Here is an 18,399-nt window from a genome sequence, read left to right on the forward strand (position 1 = left end):
AGTGTGTTATATCAATATTTAGCAATATTATTAATATGTCCAATTGTGAGAGGCTTCATGTTGGGTTTGTTACATATTTCCCTACCCTACAGCCCCCTCCATGCCTTTTTCAGCAGGTCCAGGATACCGTGTAGAGGAAACGTTTCTTATTTAGGCTGTCCTTTTGGGTCCATATAACTCATCCCACAGTTCCTATTTGTCTGCTTTCTCTTCTTATATTTCCTGAACTCTGCTGAGTCCTCCCCTCACACCCTGTGTGGGGGTGGTCTTGACCGGAACTGTGCAGAGAGCCGCAGGCTGTCAGCTCTCGGCAGTTTGCTCTTGACCTCTACCTCTAGTAGAAGACTTTCTCTGAAGTCCTGTTCCTGCAGAGAAGGAAGTGCCTGGAAACTTCCAGCTTTCCATTTCAATTAATGGAATAAAAGTTGGGGGTTTACATCATTGTTTTCCGAGTGGGAAGAAACTTATTCAAAACAGCCTTCTCCTCCCATTTAGGATTGGGGTTAAATGCTCAGTCCTACAATTCAACACTTGAAGTGTGCATATAGGCCTCCTGCTTTTTGAGTCCTTGGGTTAAGAATATGAAAAATAACTCCTTAACCTCTGTTTATCTGGTTGCATTGACCTTGAGGGGTGTTGCACGAGGCAGCTAGCTGGTCTCTCAGAAGAGCTGCAAACTTTTTAGGAGACTGCTGCCATTTAGCCTTCCTTGTTGCTGACATCAGGAGAAACAGCAGGAAAGGTAATAAAGCAGTGCTGTGCCACGGGCAGCGTGTGGTTTGTCTGTCACTTGCATTCTGCCAGCTCGGCGCAGGCAGGGATTGTGGAGGCACTGCCTGGGCATCCTCATCTCTTCTGTGCAAGCCCGCAGGCTGCCCTACAGGAAGGCTTTACAACAGAGCAGGGACTTTATATTGCGCTTAAAACGCCCAATCCTCTAAAGGAGGAATTTAAAGGCCATTGAGCTGAGTAGCTCTGAGAGACGGGACAGCTTGTGTGAGGGGCATCATCTCTGCCGTGGCTGCAGGTTGGTTCAGGCTTGCGCTGAGACTTGCATTTTCTCAAGCCAGTGGAGGTATCTGGAGCCATGAACGTGCGCTCCCTCGGAGTGGAACCGACGAAATGGTTTGCTTCCTCCTGGTCCCTTCATCCTGCTGTTCCCCAGTGGCAGCGTAAGCTGTTGTGGCACTGATTTGTTTAGCTTTCTCTCCCGATCTTGCAATGGGACCGAGGTATGTTTTCAGGCATGTCCATGCAGCTGTTCCTGTTCTGCAGGAGGCTGTAAGGCTTCTGGGCCAGTGGCTGAAATGCTTTTCTTGTCTCTAGTGAAGGGAGGTGGATTTAGATCAGATGAGGATCTGGCCAGACACCTGAGTAAACTTTCATTTGGTTTTGTAGCAAAACTCACTCCCACTGGCTGTAAGTTATCCAGCAAGGTCCCCTCTAAAATAGAAGGGAAAGGGAGGGATCCTGATCATCTCTGCAGATGTGTACGGATTTATTTTTTTTATTATTATTTTTTGGCAAGCTGTCTTGATTTACACCCATGTGATAGATCAGAGTGTGGGCTCTAGCACTGGAATTGGCCCTGACACCTTGGGCTGGCGCTGGCTGGCTGGCTCTCTGGAATGAAGGTGGACGTAGGGGAAGCCATCGCCTCTGATCCCTGGGCAAGAAATGGGCATCCTACATATCACTGCACGTGCTCAGGCACCAAAGACAACCCTGTTCACGCACAGTCTGTGGATCCTGTTGCGAGGCATCTCTCACTCCAGAAAATTCCTGGCTCCCGGAGTGAGCCTTTCATGAGAGGCAAACAACTTTGAATAACGAGGAATCGCAGTGGTGAGCGGCTTTCCCCGGTACCAAACGACTCCGGCAGCTCATCCTGCGTGGGGACTACGGAGCACAGCAGGCTGAGCAGCTTCGGCACAGCTGTTGTCCCTGCGACTCCCCTTAGCCCTCCAAGGAGCGTAACACTGGGCTTTAACATACCCACGTGCTGGCTGGCATCTCTAGACCCGCATGTCCGAAACAGGGAGCCTGCCGATCTGTCCACCCCATGATACTCTCGCTTGCTCGCACGCACTCACGTGCTGCGGCAATGGTTTAATAGCAGCCCCACCCAGCGCAGTCAGGAGAAGGACTTGCTGCGTAAGCAAAAGCTGGGAAATCTCGCCGCTGTGCGCAGCGCTCTGCGAGCACTCCACTCGCATTTTGGGAGAGATTTTTTTTTTTTTTTTTTTTTTTTTGTTTACCTGGAATCACTGGTGCCAAAAGAAACTAGGAAGGACAGCACTTTGCTCCTTTGATCCTCTCTCCTTCTGCATTCAGAGATGGCTGTGCTCCTGGGCGTAGGGCTCATCAGGGCACCGGGGCGTATTGTGCCGTGGTACCGCTAACGCTTTCTCTCTTGGCAGGACTCGGAGTCGCTGGACGGTTGCATTCAGAGTACGTTATCAGCACTCTACCCTCCGTTTGAGGCTACCGCAGCCACTGTTCTGTGCCAAGTTTTTGATGTGGCGGAGAAGACGTACCGTGGGGATGGACTGCGCTACCTCATAGACTTCCTGATTCCAGCCAAGCACATCCTGCAGTGCATTCAGCAGGATGCCTGTGTGAGTACATCATGCTCTCTAAGGGCTGCGAAGGCTTTCTTGGGGAACTTGCTTTCTTCTCTCATATGTAAAACGGCTGGCAAAAAGTGCTCACATGTGTACAGCAGCCTAGGTGGGGAGGGCAGGCAGACAATTAGGAAACAGTTGGAAAATTGTTATTGAAGCAGAGATCAGATGTGGAGCGGTGCCCTCTCCTTCCATAACGCGTGACACCAAACAGAAGGCTTAAAGGGTTCGGAAGGGGAGATTTAGCAAAGCCTTTGCAACCCGTTTGCTGGGTATAGCTGACCTGGGTGGCTTCTAACCCCAGCCGTTTCCTGGCCCTGTGGATGAAGCTTGTTGGGCTCCTGCCGTTGGCAGGAGGATGTGCGGGGCGAAATGCTGCCAGTCGGTGTTTTTCCCAGAACTCCAGCTCCCCTTTGATGGTTGCTGGAACAGTCGCAAGGCTCAGTAGCCCCGAGGAGTCACGTTACATTTACTGCCAGAACGAGTCCAAGATTAACGTGCTTTACTGTTGGGAGTCTAAAATGTTAAAAACGATGAGTCAAATGCCTCCATCACAAACTTGGCTCAAAGTTTGCAAGATGGAAAAAAACCCAAACAACCTAAAACTAGGGTTCATTGTAGCCTTTTTGTTTCTAAACCTGGAGGGTGTGTGCGGCCAGGCTTGTGGTAGAAGTCCTCGTGGTGGAGGGCAAGGGACTTCTGGGAGGAGGAAAAATATTCGCTAGAAGCTGAAATAGTCAGTTCCTCGTTTGTCTCAAGGAGGTGAAATGCTGGGGGGAAACACCCATCACATACGATGGATCCATGTAACAACCCCTGGGAGCTGGTCACCTTGCAAAGGTGTTTCGGTGCAGTGTTTGTCCTGCCGCATTGTCACCAGCCTCCAGCGTGGTGCCAGCCGTGTCGTTGTGAGCAGGCACAGAAGGATCCAAAGTTGTGCACGCAGATTTTGGGGAGCTGCTCACTCTCGCCCTGAATGCTCCGATAGGAATTATTCCCTCGGTTTATCTGGCTGCAGTTTCTAATGCGATGGTACATAGCGTGGTTTCCCCTTTAAAGAAACAAAAGGCTTTTAGTTTGTACGAACCGGTAATCACTGCAAGACTTTTCACGGTTTTCCCCAAACTACCTCCCTCACCGAAGGAGGCGAGGTAGCAATTTCCCCCACTCCCTGAGATCTCGGCAGCTTCCCAGCACCCGGCGGTGGCCCGGGCAGGTGAGGTGGCGGAGGGGAGGGAAGGAGAGCCGCCTGCCTGGCCAGCGGAGCCCGCTGCTCGGCACGGCCCTGCGCCCCGGCGTGGCCCTCTGCCCGCCATGGCTCACGGGGAGCCCGGCCCACAGGGCTGCTCTCCCGAAGAGGGACGTCTTTGGGGCAGCGACAGGGCCACCTGCAGGAAGGGGTGCCAGCAAGGGGGTGTGCTGGGTACTGAGGGGGAGGATGTCCCTCCCTGGGCGGCCGGGCAGGGGCTGGTGAGGCCGCGCAGCCACCATGGGCCATGGCTGCCCGTGGGCCCCGGCCCCTGGGGGACAGGGTGTGGTGGCAGGGAGGGCCTTGCACTGCTCAGCAGCCAATGGGAGGACAGCTGAGGCTGCAGCAGCCAATAGGAGTATGGAGCTGCCTTGATGGGCATGATGGGTCTTGGCTGAGCCGGGGCTGTTGGAGCTGGAGATGCTGAGGCGGTGGGCCTTGGTGTGAGGGTGGTGGGCCATGGGGGGCCCTGCGGCAGGAGAGGTGTGAGGATGGAAGGCTTCGAGGGTCCTTGAGGGAGGAGAGGTGAGGGCAGTGGTCTCTGAGGGGTGGGAGAGGTGTGAGGGTAGTGGGCCCTGTGGCGGGAGAGGTGTGAGGGCGGTGGGCCCTGAGGGGGGAGAGGTGAGGGTGATGGTCCCTGGAGGGGCTCAGGGTGCTGATAGCTCCCCAGGCTGGCCTGGAGCATGGGGCCAGAGGACATGGAGGCAAGGGGGCTGGTAGTGGCTGTGGCCTAGTGTTGGAGGGGGAAACCAGTATGGTGAGGGTATCCTACACATGCCACGCTGTTTAGGGAGGTGGTGCAGGGGCAGGAGCTGTGCTTGGAGCCACCCTCTTGTCACAAGCTTGGGAGTGGGGGAGGGCTTGGGGCCTGCCTGGCACTCCCTGGCCTGCCCAGGAGCCACAAGGTGCGGAGATGGTGGGGGTGGGCAGGCAGCCACCTCCAGTGAGGGCTACCCAGGGCTCCGCATTAGGAATTGGATGCTTTTGATGAAGTGTGACATGTCTGGGAGAGTGGGCAGAAAGAGGCAGAGTGCAGGCACAGGCCTCTCAAAGAGCACAGCTGGATGCCTTGAGCTTTTCCTCCTTGCTTCTGAACCCTTCTGGCCCCGACTCATGACTTTCTACTTTCAGAGTGACAATATAGGGAGATCAAGGGAAGCTCTACGTACATTGTACTGTCTTTAGACATGGGCCCAGGCTATTCCACATTACATTTACAAGTCTGCTTGTTTGAATTTTTATTGCTGAAAGTTGTTTCTTTCATTTGTTGTGGACTCCTCTTCCTCAAACCTCCATTGTGTGCCCCTTCTTTTGTCTTCACTGTGAAATCATAGTACTTATTTCTTGTTACTTGTTCTTTAAACTTTTGGCTGCTTTCTACAGACTCTAACAAAAGCAATGTTTCCTCCCTAGTTTATAGTTCAGCTGGTGCTTGTGAGCTTTTCCTAAAGGGGGTGGGGGGAAGTAACTCCTGTCTTGAATGGCTACTGTAGGAAATCTTGAGAGCACTAAATCTTTTTCTCAGCCTCTGCAGTGACAGAAGCATAAGTGGCTTCATGAAGTATTAGACAAGGTCATAGGCTTCAGCTTGGTGTATTAAGATCAATAGCCTGTATGTGATCCCCAGGGGCTGGAGAGGGCTGTGTTTTTACGCAGCACAGAGTAAGAAACCAAATTTTCACCTGGCCTTCAAATGACATCCTCAGCTAAATGAACTGTTGGTCTTTTCCAGGCCAGCCATTCCCGTAGCTCTAGGAGCTACCACCTTTGTGCCATCTTTGTCATTGATGGCCAGCTCTTTCCTCAGAGGCAGCTTTATTCCCGGCTGCAACCACTGGGCATATAGTCTGTTCCTGGCACTCCTCTGACAAGCTTGGTAGTGACTGGAAGAGCAGACTTGAGCCTCAAACTGAAATGTTAAAACAACTGGAATAAGCCTCTTCTTGTAATCTTCCCTTTGGTGCATTTTGGAGCAGGAGCAGCATGAGGATGCTCCACTTCTAAAGTTCTAAAGCTCTGAAATGTTTAGGCTATTGATGGACTTATATTCCTGCTTGGACATTACTCTCTCTAGACTGTGGCTTTGTAGGGGTTTTTCAGGAACTTCAATGCATTCTGCATTTTGGTGTTGGTGATTTTACTGCTGAGTTTTCTTCCACTTGTCAGTCAGTAGGCAGACAGGTCATCTAAGCGGTGAGGTTGGGTTTTTCTTAATGTACTAATGGCCCCCAAATAGGTTACTCTGCATTCAGGTTTTAACAGAAACTGTGTCAGGAAGGTGCAGATGGAATTCAGCTTTATGTTTATGCTATTGCTGATAGTGTCTCTGACTTTTCAGTCATATAAACTATTTGTAATAGTTTGGGAACCGACTGCCTTTTTTTTTTTTTCCAATCTGCCTGTTATTCCCCGCAAAGGCCCTCAGTCCAGATGGCCTTAATGTACCTACTAGGAAATGCTTTAATGGCAGAAGAAGGGTTGATGTGGTCTTGTGTAGGGTGCAATTGCATAGTCTCCTCTGGAAAATAGCACATTGTTTTCGTTTAAAACCTCATGTACAAAATATTTGTCTTGAGCACTTCTGTAAGAGATACAAGCTGTATTGACCAAGGTGCTGTGTGAGTCTTGAGCTTCATGGAAAAGTCAGTGAAGTACGTATGGCCTGAGACTTGCTGAAGCCAGTAGCAACTTCTGCAAACTGTGTGCTGTAAGAGGAGGCCTTGGTTTGCTGAACTCAGCCATGCTGTGCAAAAAACAGAATAGCTGGTGGAGAAACATCTGTGTCTTAGAGATCAGAAAGCATGAGAACACAAGACTGAAAAGCTTAGCTCCCCGTGCCTTTGAGGGAAGTACAGGAAACTGTGTTAGATTTTAGGCCTTTTAATACTAAATCATTAAAGAAAGAAAGTGAGGGGGCAGTTGTTCTGCATGGATATGGAACTGACTATGTCAAAGAAAGGGGACTGGCTGGTCTCAATCCTGGAATATGGAAAAAGTTACCATGTAATCATCAGTGTCTGATAACAGGGATTTTTATTGAATCTGTTAAGTCAGGGCCAGTAACAAAATACAGAGAACAAGCTGGGTGTACAACACCACGCATTGAGCAAGGACTGAATTAACTGAACCATTAAAAACTGGGTAATGTTTTTTCATGGAGTTTGCTTCATGACAGGTAGTGTAAGACTGGCCTTTGTCATAAACCGTCTCTCTCTAGTGAGAAAAGTTTCATTGTCTAATCTCTTCCATAAAGGATTTATTATGGAGTCGTATGGAAAATTAATTACTGTGTCAAAGGGATGGAGATTTATGCAAGATGGGTAAAAAAAATGGTGAAAGGGAGAGTGTTTGTACTGCAGTGAAAACTGAGTTGGAGACAGGAGTCATGAGACACACGTTACTTCTCATCCATGACCTTGGCATAAAAAGTAAGAGTATGCAGATGACAGATATTTGTGCTGAAACCAGGCTGGGAAACATGAGCAATAACCTAAAGGAGGAGGAGGGTGATAAATGTATTACACAAGATGAGCTCCATAACTTACTATTTACGTTTTTATAACAGTAGGGCAAGCGCATGCCTTGACAAAGTAATAGGCAGAATTTCTGTTGTGAACTGGGGTTCATCAGTTTGGAAAGAAAAACTAGCAGATGACTGGGTTACCGTAGGGGTATGACTGGAAGACAAGTGTGATCTTGGCTTCAAGAGATGCTTCTAGCACAGTTGGGAAGTGTTGGTGCCATTATACGCAGTGTTTTGCAGTGCTTTGCACAATGAAAAAGTGGAACAAAGAAATGTTGTCTTTTAACAAGAAGAAAAAAAAAAAAGGCTTCACCAAGGAGGCGCTTCAGGCAGGCCTAAGAAGTGATCAAGGGAGATGTGTTAAGGTGATGTGACATGGCTTAATAATTTTAAGCAATGGGAACGCATCCAGAGAATAAGCTCCAGGGTTGAGGAGCAGGAATTATTGAATCTGAAGGATGATTTCGGCTTTCAAGCCTCTGAGCAACTTTGTATTAGGTGCAATGAGGGTAAGAAGCCTGGCTGGGCTGAAGGTAAAGCTTGATGAACACAGGAAAGAAATTACTTAATGCCATTACCTGTTGTTTCAAGGTGTATGAGGAGGTTCCTTCTAGCTCTGTGGTTTCTCTGCTACATGGCAAAATATTTGAATTAAAGTATATTTTTTTTTTTCTTTCATCTGTCTGGCCTGAAGAATACAGAATTATTATATATTGCTTTCTTTGTCACAACTTCCATGTGACCACGTAAGAGAAACAAGATAAAATTTCTGAAGCCTAATGCTGCCAATACTAAAGTCTTTGTGCTCCTGGATGACAGCTTCCTAATTAAGTATTGCATCTGATACAGGTGAATCCTATCTAAACCCTTGTTGTGTCAGAGGAAGATGAAATTAAGCATGAAACTGATGCCATGGCTCAATTTAAATCTTACTTTACCTGAACAGAGCCAAGTTCAAAGCAGTGATTTTATTTTTTGAAGCTGTGATAAAGCTGTAAATAATTGAGTCAAGTCAGTTCAGCCATGAAACTTCAGTTCTTTTACTTGATTGGGATTTGTCTGAGACTTGTCCTGAGTGCTGCTACGTTTTGGGAATGAGAAAATCACTGGTATGCCAAGTGTAGTTCATCACAGCTTGCTGATGGGACTTGCTGCCTTCTTTCTCTATGGTTCGGCTATTCTTTCCTCATTTGCTGCCTCCTTTCTCCTGCTTTTCTTCTCCTCCTTTCTCCACTGCTTTCTCCTGCAGTGCCTCCTTCCATCACTGGTAGGTTGCAGCTATCCCTTGCTGCTGCATCCCGAGTAACTTGTCTCCACCTGTCTTGCCTAGGCTCTTGATAGAACCAGCTGAGTGATGCTTTTTACCTGGCTCCATGATCTTCAATCTGGCTTTACCAAAATTAGGTGGCATATGCAACATGTTCCAGCAGAGCATATTGGAGAATAAAAACAAGTCCTTAGACCTTGGCATTTTCATTCTGCCTTCCTTCATCAGCAAAGCTCATTACCTCCCTTCCAGCAGACCTCAACCTAACAATCCAACGCTGCTTTACCAGACAAAAGACATTTCGTGGTGCCAGGCTGACTAGTGACATCCTGTGCAATGAGATTTCTGCAATGAGGTTCCCAAACCCCTTTCTGGCAAGTTGGTATTGAGTGTACCTCACTGTTGGTGCTCTGGAAATTACACGTAGTATTTGCCACCTTCTCTGTTAAGGCTGTGGATGGTTTTCAGTTGAGGACAGTGGGTTTCATCTGTGCATTGTAAGCAGGGTGCTGTCTGCTTGTGTTTCTTTAATGGCACTTGGTTAGGGATGCTGTATGGTCTGAATTTTCACTTTCTTAGTCAGCCCAGTTGGTCCTAATGAGTCACAAATGAGGTAGAGACAGGGTCTCCCGGCTTGAGCACTGGGAGGTGAGAATGCCAGATTTCTCTGCACTGGGGTTCTGAGGCTTAGACCTCTGCCTGTCTGTGCTGACCCAGCTTTAAAACAGGGTTGAGACTTCTGGCAGCCGGTTGGTTCATATTCAGATCCTGAGATGCTGGTGATTTGTGTTGGTAGCTTTTCTTGTTTCTCCTTTATAAAGAGAAGACCTCAGTATGGAAAACTCCCCTACACTAACAACCAAAGACCCTAAATTCAACTGTTCTATTGGTACAGCTGTGAAAGAGAAGCATTGATCTATCTTGTCGAAATGCTTCAGCTGAGATCTGTTCCTGATACTGAAAACACCTTTCTCTTTTCTCCACAGGTTCAGTACTGTGGCTTGCTGTTTCGCCACGAGGGCTGGCCCCTGTGTATTCATGAGAAGATTGTAGTCCAGCTGGCTTCCATTGACTGGCGAATCTTAAAGCCTGGTGACTTCTACCTGCAGGTGGTCCCCTATCTGAAGAAGTCTCCACGAATTGTATTGAAATGTTTGGCAAAAGACAAGCATAATGTAGAGGAAGTCGTGATTCCAGAAGTTTCCTATACCTCTATTTTTACTCTGGAATGGTTGAGTACTATCAATGGAGAGCGGATGGGTATAGCACTGGAAAATTGTTTACTAACCACTGATGATAAAATATTTCGTGTCCCCTGGGATAAAGTGGTTAATCCTGAATTTATAAATAAACCAAAAATAATTGAAAACAATATCATCTCTCCAGAAATAACAAAGGAACCTTCAATTTTGTACCTCCCCATGGACCATGCTGAGTGCAGTTCACCAGACCTAAGATCTCAGTATCTACAGGAACAAAGTCCAAATCGAGACAACCTGGTCATTAACAGCACAGCTCCTCAGTTGAGTGAAGCTCTTGTCAATGGTGTGTGTCCAAGTCCTGTGCCTCAAGACAACTTGAAAAGTGACCTTGAAGGGGAGTACGTTGAGCTTACAGAAGTTTCGCTGCCCCGGTTTGGGCCACAAACAGGCTCTTTAACCCAATCGCTAGCTTTAAGTTATCTAACTCAGCCCAGAACCCGAGTGAATGCGCCTAAAGGGAAGCACAGGTTTATTGTCATTCAAGACAGTACCTACTCCAAGAACTTAGTTCAGTCGGCACTTATGCAGAAGGAGCACTGTCAAATGGACACTTTGAGGACTTCTTCTCCAGAAGTTCTCAAAAATGTAATTCCATTGGAAAGCAACAAAATGATGGCACGTGGAAAACTGTCACCAGAAGGTCAGCTGATTTCAGGTGGTCCTGGAAACATGGGGAATAGCTTTCCTGTGGCTGAGTCTCCTGCCTGCAGCGCAGAAGATTCATCTGCAGAGCAGGAGACCCGCAGCGAACACTCAATCGACTGGCGGTATGCGCTGTGCAGCTACAGCGACGCATGTGCTAGTGATGGTGTCAACTGCAAAGCACAAATGCCTAGTGCTCCTGGAAACACGGAAGGAGAAAGTGATGGTCCTAGCAGAAGTCCTACTGTTGAAACACCAGAGCAGAGCCCAGAAACAATTCTAGATGCTGCTGCTGCTCCTGCTAAAGAGGAGGTGATACTGAGAGGACATGGAGAACCACTGACAGAGGGTCAAAATGAGGTGACACAGATGGATGCCTTTCCCATGTCTGTTCTGGAACCTTTGGGACCACATTGCACACTGAAGGAAGGTTCTGATGTTTCTTGCCAGAGTGTTAGTGAAAGTGTTGCACCAGTCCAGTCCACTACACTGCTTGTCACGCCTGAGAGTTCAGATGAAGAAGGAGAGCCTCTCTCCACACCTACAGGGAACACGGCAGACGTAGGAGCAGTTGGTGCTTGCTGCAGTGATCAGGACGCAAATCTTAGTTCTCCATTAAATCCTCCAGACCAGAACCAAGGAGAAGAATTTGATCTGGGAAGAAGGGACAGCCCTGAGGAAGTCAGAGAGATTGAACAAATATTAACGGTAAATGAGAATCAGACTGGTCATAGTCACTGTTCTGTCAAAGATGGACACTTGTCAGATGGTGAAGAGCAAGAGGTCTCTGCATGTCAGCATGAAAATGCTGAAGAAGCCATACTACTCCAGACTGCTCTGTCAGCAGAGGGTGATCAGGCGGCAGAACAGTTAAATAACAGTGACTCTTTGGGCCTTGATACACAAACAGAAGGCTCAAGTCAATTCAGAACCCAGAGGTCTGGAGAGAGGTGTGAGGAACTACAAAGACAGGAAGAAAACCAGGGCTGTAAAAGCGAAGAGAACTCTGTGCTGAACCCAGAGAGTGTTGCAGTACAGGACTTGCAGGGAGGGGAAGAGAACCAGGGAAGTTTTTCTTATGGGGAAAAGTCAAAGACTGTAGCCTTAAAAACACTGGAATCCATTGAAGAGGAACTGGAGGTTGGACCACTGTCCTCGGAACCTGCTGAGGGGTATGCAGAGCCCACCGCTCTGCACTCCCACCAAGAGGCAGCTTCTGGGGCATCATCTCCTAAAGGTACACAGCCATTGGATGTTTGTGTTTGTCTGTTTGATAACACGGATGGAAAGCAAAGTCCTTAAGAGGTGTACATCTACTGGGAGGCTTTGGGGTGATAGCACAAACTACAGGAAAGTGATTAGGTTGTCATGTTTGTAGCTTGAAATTAGCTTTCTCTTGACAGGTGAGTTTATTGTATGTATATTGTTTAATGGTTCTTTGCAAATTTACATCGGTACAGAACAAAGTTCCAGTGTAAGAGAGTTCTAATTTCAGTTAATCTGATTGCTGGTGGCCTCCACCCGTTATGTTAATCACGTGCACGTTATGGGTGCATACAGTAGGAATGCGTGAGAAGAGAATGTGTAACTGTACAAGTTGTTTGTAGTTGAAAATTGGCTTTAGGAAGATAGTTGTGGCAAGAGGTAGCAGCAGTGGATGCCACAGTAAAATACCAGCTGTGTAACATGACCTGAAGATCAACAAATATGTGTGCTGGTAACTGATTTAAGAAGCAAACTGCAGAGTCGAGGGTTTCCCCCCCCCCTCTTCCCTGCTGTCCCCTCCGGCATGCTTTCTTCAGCTTTGTTATGTTTCAAGTAGGAGCTGTTTAATTCAAATGGGAGAACACAGAGATATTAAGTGTCTCACTTCAACTCAAACGTTATGTTCAAGCGGGTAGTGCCCAGACTTCTCGATGCCTGGGTTTCTGCACTGGAGCTGTGCTCCTTCAGAAGGAATTGAGCAGACAATACAGGTCTCTCTGCCTTTTGCACCAGGCTGTAGGCAGGCGGTGCGTAACCGCAGGGACATGATGTTGGCTGTGCCTAGCTCTGCTGAGTCTGGAAAGCTGTAGCTAGATATGCAGATCACATCGAGAAGCGTGTGTGGCGGGGGCGGGTGAAACGTGCCATTCCAGTTCAACAGCTCTCATTCCCTGAGACCCCTGGCTAGGAAAATTACCTGGCTTGAAATATTAGAGCGAGGACTCTTGAAAGAGTTGGAGGCACAGACCCACACTGCTACAGCATGTCTGACCCTGTGGAGGAAGAGATTGAGAGCTGGTCTTCTTGGGACAGGCTGCCAGTGTCATGCTTGCCCTGGGCCTGAATTGTGTGGGTCAGAGCCTACATCACCACTGCAGCAGTGCTCCATTTGGCTGCAAACACAGGTACTCTCTCAAGTGTCCAAAAGTCACATTTTACCTGATGCCTTAGTGTGACCTCCTAATGGAGCTAAAGTGTCCACTGATTAAAATGAAATTTCATTAATGCCCGCACCGAAATATTTTAATTCCATAATTAGGCAGGCCCGCAGTTGCCAGGCATGTCTGATATTTTTGGAGTGATGAGCAGTTCTCTTCTGTGAAATGGAGGGGTCAGCTCAAAAGTTCCTGTTTCTGAAGTGTGCGTCTCCCTCAGCATCTACCACCATGAGCAGGAAAAAAAAGAGGTCACTTTCTGCCTATCTGCAGCTCTTGGGGGACATATGCCAGTAAATAAGCGTGCTGTGGGTATCCGTTCCCCTGACCAAGCTGAACCTGGCTGGACTTCATGTTTGCTAAGGACTGGCCCTCAGAAAACCTAAGCTGTGTTGAATGCTGGGGCTATGCTGTCCTCATGACTCTAGTGGCTGCTTGTTCCCATTTCTTCTGTCTAAAATTAGCCAAGTCCAGCTCGTACATGAGATAAGTGTGATGTTTTTGCTGCTCCGCAGGATGAGTCTTGTCCGCTGCTGTGGATTTCAGCAAGGACGGACCCCTCTGGGGTACATGTGGAGTTTGGTTTTAATCAAAGACAACTTAAATGTTTCTGGGGATTTGGCTGAAATAAGTGACATATTCACAGCCCGTTTCTGATGATGTTAAACTTTGGCATTGCAGTTAAAAAACCCCACCAACCTTTTATCTCAGAGTTTGTAAAGCAAAATAAACAACCTAAATCTCCAGAAACTCCCCCCAAACCAACAAACTAAACTCTTTAAGGCATAGGGCAGCTCAAATATCTATTAATGCTGGGAGTATTTCTTAAACAGTATAGTTGGAACTGTAATAAGATAAATCCATCCAATTACATTTGATTGCTTTGAGATCCAAACAAGCCGTCCCCTTATCTAGGCCCATTAAACCCTCAGAGATATAATAATAAGATAATTCAGAGATAAAATTACAAAGTGAAGTGAATGTCCTACTCTGTCTTCAAATGGACTTTTCTCTTTCAGCCGGTCAGTCTGTGGGCAAGTTAAATTCCCTGTAACTGTCTCTTGTTGAGGTCATTTTGCTACTATGATTGGAAACTGGGTATCTTGTCTAAACTATAAATAACAACAAAGCTTAAGCTTTACTGGGCCAATTCAGATCTGCAGTTCACACCTCAATAGGAGCGTGCAGGCGCATGATTTCCTCTGTGAGGTGGAGGAGCTTGCTCGCTAGGGCAGACATGGTAGATTATGTCAAAATACACATTCAGATCTGGAGCGTCTGAGTTTGCCATGTCTGTAGATATTTTTTTTTTTTCTTCCCTTGTCCCTTAACTCCCCTTCCTCCCACTCCCAGTGACAAACTGAGCTTATTTTCTGCACAAATGTGATGTAACTTAGATTTTGAGTCAAACGTGAGCTGTTTTGAGTTAGTGGCTTAAAATTTACACTGGTTCCATTCACAGAAAATGTGACTGCTATTTTTCCCTCATGAGTAACTTTTAAGTGAAAGTGAATTTTGAAACTTTGCAGCTCTGGAAAGAATTCCTATATTTGGGGGATGGAAAAGGTCTTGATATTCAAGATATTGGCTGAAAAGCCACACTGGGGCATATTCAGCAGCACCTGTTAGGGCGTTCCGTTCCTGCTGCCTGTTACTACGTGATGTTAGCATAGATGATACTGGTGCCGGGGCAGTTTGCAGGAAAAATGCTAATGTCTCTTTGAAATGCACACAAGCAAATCCTCCTCTACCACTTCCTTAACCTCGGGGAAAGGTGGAACCTGCAAACATGGCAAATTCAGATGTCCCAGTTCTCAATTTGCTTTTTGATGTAATCCTCCGCATTCTACAATTTCCGCTTTAGTAAGTGCCTCCACCCCGGATTGCAAATAACGAACAGTGTGCTTGGGCCTGTTCGGAGAGAGGTGGGGTCTGCAGATCTGAACCGAGCCCGAGAAGCTTAGGGAAGAGGTTTGTTTGGGCAAGATGTATGTAGTCTGGAGGCTGCACAACTCCAGTAAGGTTTCCCTGGGGCTGAAAAGATCCAGTACCAGGACTGTGTCTGGCAGGCTGAGCAAAATGTTTCTCTCTTCTAGCTTTTAGGAGGTGGTGCCTTGTTCCTAAGAGATGTATAGGGCAGGGCTGCTGTGTACATTTATGTCTTTCTCTTGTCCTGGTATGGTACCTTTAGTATAGCGACGTTCCCTTTCTTGTCTTCTTTAAATACCACGTTTTCGTCCTCTTTGCAGGTTTCCTTCATTTAATGCAGATTCCTTTACTACAAACTGTGTGGTTGTGCTTACTGCCAGGCCTTACAGCTCCTTGAGAAGACGTTCACCTAGAAAGTCTGTCCCACTTTAATGTGAAACTGCTGGGGCGTGACTTACATGGCATGGCGGTCTTCGAGATATCCCATCTATGGGTGATCCATGCCCCTCTGAAATGCTGCTTCAGGAAGATCTAGCAGCGTTGTCCAAAGCAAATGACTTCTTGCATTGCTGGAAAGCAGAGGCTGAGGTATAGCCCTACCTACAGAACTGAGCTCAGATGCGTCCCAGAATTGTGCAGAGCCCTGAAGCCATCACGGCAGCTTACGTGGTCAAATGCAGCAGATGCCAAGCTGGGTCCCAGGGATGGTCCCTCAAGTGGGGTGTTACCAAAGGGTAATGAGCAGTTACTCCATCATGGCCTCGATGGTGCAGAGCCCTGGAGCCCCTCCTAGTTCCCCCCCACTGTCGGATAATTTTGCGCAGTGAGCCATGCTGCTCAGGGCATTTCTCTCACCCACTTTAGTAATTTTGAAAGCAGTTTGGGCTGAGCCTCAACCTGTAAATCTCCTTCACTGCGAAAACTTGTACTGAAAGCCACTTCAAGGACTGCTTTGTTCCTGGTCCTGCTCTTTAATGAAGTATTGGAATCTGTTAGTAAATAAACTGAGTCAATTGTCAGCATTGTTGATGCAGCAGGAAGGTAGGATGGTTGAAGTCAATTTTAAATAGCAATTAAAACGTCTGACTTCATAGCAAGCAAATAAATACTCCACTCTTATTTTCCTAAAGAGAGGTTGATTTATTTTTTTTGTTGGTAGATATTGAAGTATCAGGATTTGCAGTGAAGTATCGCCTTTTCTCTAGTATATCTTTCTGCCAAACAGTGGGATAGCCTAGCTGTGTGCTTAGGACGCTAAAGATGTATCATCGAAGACATATTGTTGGCTTCCAATTCTTATAATGTTGGGAAATGGGGAATAATACTTCTTTCACAGTAGGTAGATTATTTATTTTATTTTTCCTTCTCTCCAGGTACTTTTACATGAAATTTGAAACTTGATAAAACTGGCATTAGTTTCCATGTAGTAGCTAAGATGTTTAATTTTAGAATTAATTGATTCTGATAACTTGTACTTTAGAGCTGAGGTGTCAGGTAAAAGGAGACATTTCCACCAGTTCTCAAACAGAGCTGATTGGTGTAATCATCCTGTTCTTCGAAGTTTTAAAATAGGTTTCTGATTTTTCACATTAACTGTTAATTAAAAAAATCTGGATGAGCAGAACAAGGTCTCTTTGGCTAATTTCCAGCTGATTTGTCAGCCTCGAGTTGACTTCATATTTTCAAGAACTAATCTGAAAGTGGTGCTGGGGGAGCAGTTCTGCCCTGATGGAGCAGCTCTCCCTGTCAGAAGCTGGTTTGTCACTTTGGCATGCTCAAGCTGCTGGAGCTTAGCCAGGGACTTGCCCTGCGCCAGACTTCCAGGCGGTAAGCAGACATGTACTGCTTGATACGTTACCTTTAAAAATGACTTTGACTACAGTAATTCTAATCTGAATTGAGGTTTTGTAACTTGCAAACTTCACAATAAATCGGTGTATTCTTTTAGAGTTGCAGTAGTATTAATGTTATAACCAGTTTTGGAGCACGTGTGCTACTGGCAGGAGGACTGGAGGAGCTGCGGAGTGCTGGGGCTGGGGGCATGTCCCTCCCCAGTCTGGGACTTACCTGGGACCTTTTGGGTGGAGCTCTGCTCTACCTTCTGACTGCTGCTTGTCTTACAGGGATGGTGTCAGAAGGGGCAGAGGTGAAAAAAGAAGCAACTGGCACAGATGTGTTGAAACCAGTGAGTAAAGTCGGGGGGGCCCTGGAGGAAACTTCAACAGCTATTACTCCCCCGACATCCCCAGCTGCTGGGAGCGCCTGGGGTGGTCGGTTTGCACCTACTGTAGTCAAGGATGTGAACCCAGAAGTGCTCAGGAGCGGAGTTGCCTGTCTGCCTGGTGAGTAGCTCAGCCAGAATGTGTCTGGGAAGTGTGGTCTGTAGGAGGGCAAGGGAGATGAGCCTTTGTTTGCAGCACTGCGGACCGGTTCCATTCCTTTCACCCTAAACCTCTCCAGGAGTGACACTTCTTGAATCCTCTAAAGTTTCTGGATGGGAAGGACAGGAAGTAGAACTTCCCTTTCATGAAAGTAATGTTAACATGCTCCCAGGAGTCTCAAAATGTTAACCAAGCATGTATGAGTCAGAAATGCCAAATCTGTGGGCTTATACCAGTAGTTCAAAAAGAGAAGAGTGAGGGTTCAGCTAATGATGGGCTGGTGGGCCTGACATCAGACCTGGCCGAAACAATAGAAACTTGATTCACCTGGTAGGTAATTAAAGGATAGGAGTGTAGAAGATGCTGTTTGAAAGTGCTCTTGTACAACCAGTTTTATTCTTGGTAATTAGAAGTTTGCTTGATTAAATGTAGCTGCCTAGATATAATAGATTTTTTAAAAAGTTTGATTTCATGACACATAGCGTTGAAAGGATTACCCCCATGAAGTGTGGATGAGCAATGTGTGGGATGAAAGATAGTGTAGCTAAATAGCAGATGACAAAACTGCTACCAAGGGAGGACTTCCCAGAATTGTTCTGCTGAGATCAGTTGTAGGTCAAATGTTATTCAGTGTTTGCATCTGATATGGCAGCAAGTATCAAATTGCTGCAGATAAAACTTGTGCATGGCACAAATATTGTGCACAGGGCCCACACAAGAGGTCTTTGTGTTTAACCAAACACCAAGTGAAGCAGAGGAAGCGAGATCTACCTCTCCGGTGTGAAACAGCCACTTGGCAGCACCTGCGTAAGTGGCTCCTGTGGACTTGCTTCCCTCTACAGCCAAGGAGAGGGCTCTCCAGTGCAGAGCAGGACGATAGCTACATTCAGTCAGCTCAGGAGCCACATACGAGTTGAAAATTGGCCAGAGAGCAGAGAAGAGCTCAGGCGGAACCCGTGCAGTGCAGAGAAGTTGGAAAGGCGAGCAGAAAGGCAGCACAAGGATCTCCCAGTCGGTGCTGGGGCTGCAAGACCAATTTTGACCTCAGATGTGTGAAGGAGAGGGGATGACTAGTCAGATCAAGAAAGTTATTTTACTTCTG

At 47.0% G+C, this 18,399-nt stretch overlaps 1 protein-coding gene across 1 annotated transcript in view; it reads left to right on the forward strand.

Annotated features, from left to right (window-relative positions):
• Window positions 1-17,087: 17,087 nt before the first annotated feature.
• Window positions 17,088-18,399, forward strand: part of PLEKHG4 (pleckstrin homology and RhoGEF domain containing G4) — a gene marked incomplete at its 5' end in the record, with an annotated part of 59,771 nt that continues 58,459 nt past the window's right edge. The window contains 2 exons of the mRNA XM_082489643.1: window positions 17,088-17,091; window positions 17,166-17,258. Coding sequence (XP_082345769.1) covers window positions 17,088-17,091; window positions 17,166-17,258 — 97 coding nt within the window. The remainder of the gene's footprint in view (window positions 17,092-17,165; window positions 17,259-18,399) is intronic.

This window comes from Vanellus vanellus (genome assembly GCF_965231255.1).
Source record: "Vanellus vanellus genome assembly, chromosome: 12".
In the NCBI taxonomy this organism is placed as follows: Eukaryota; Metazoa; Chordata; class Aves; order Charadriiformes; family Charadriidae; genus Vanellus; species Vanellus vanellus.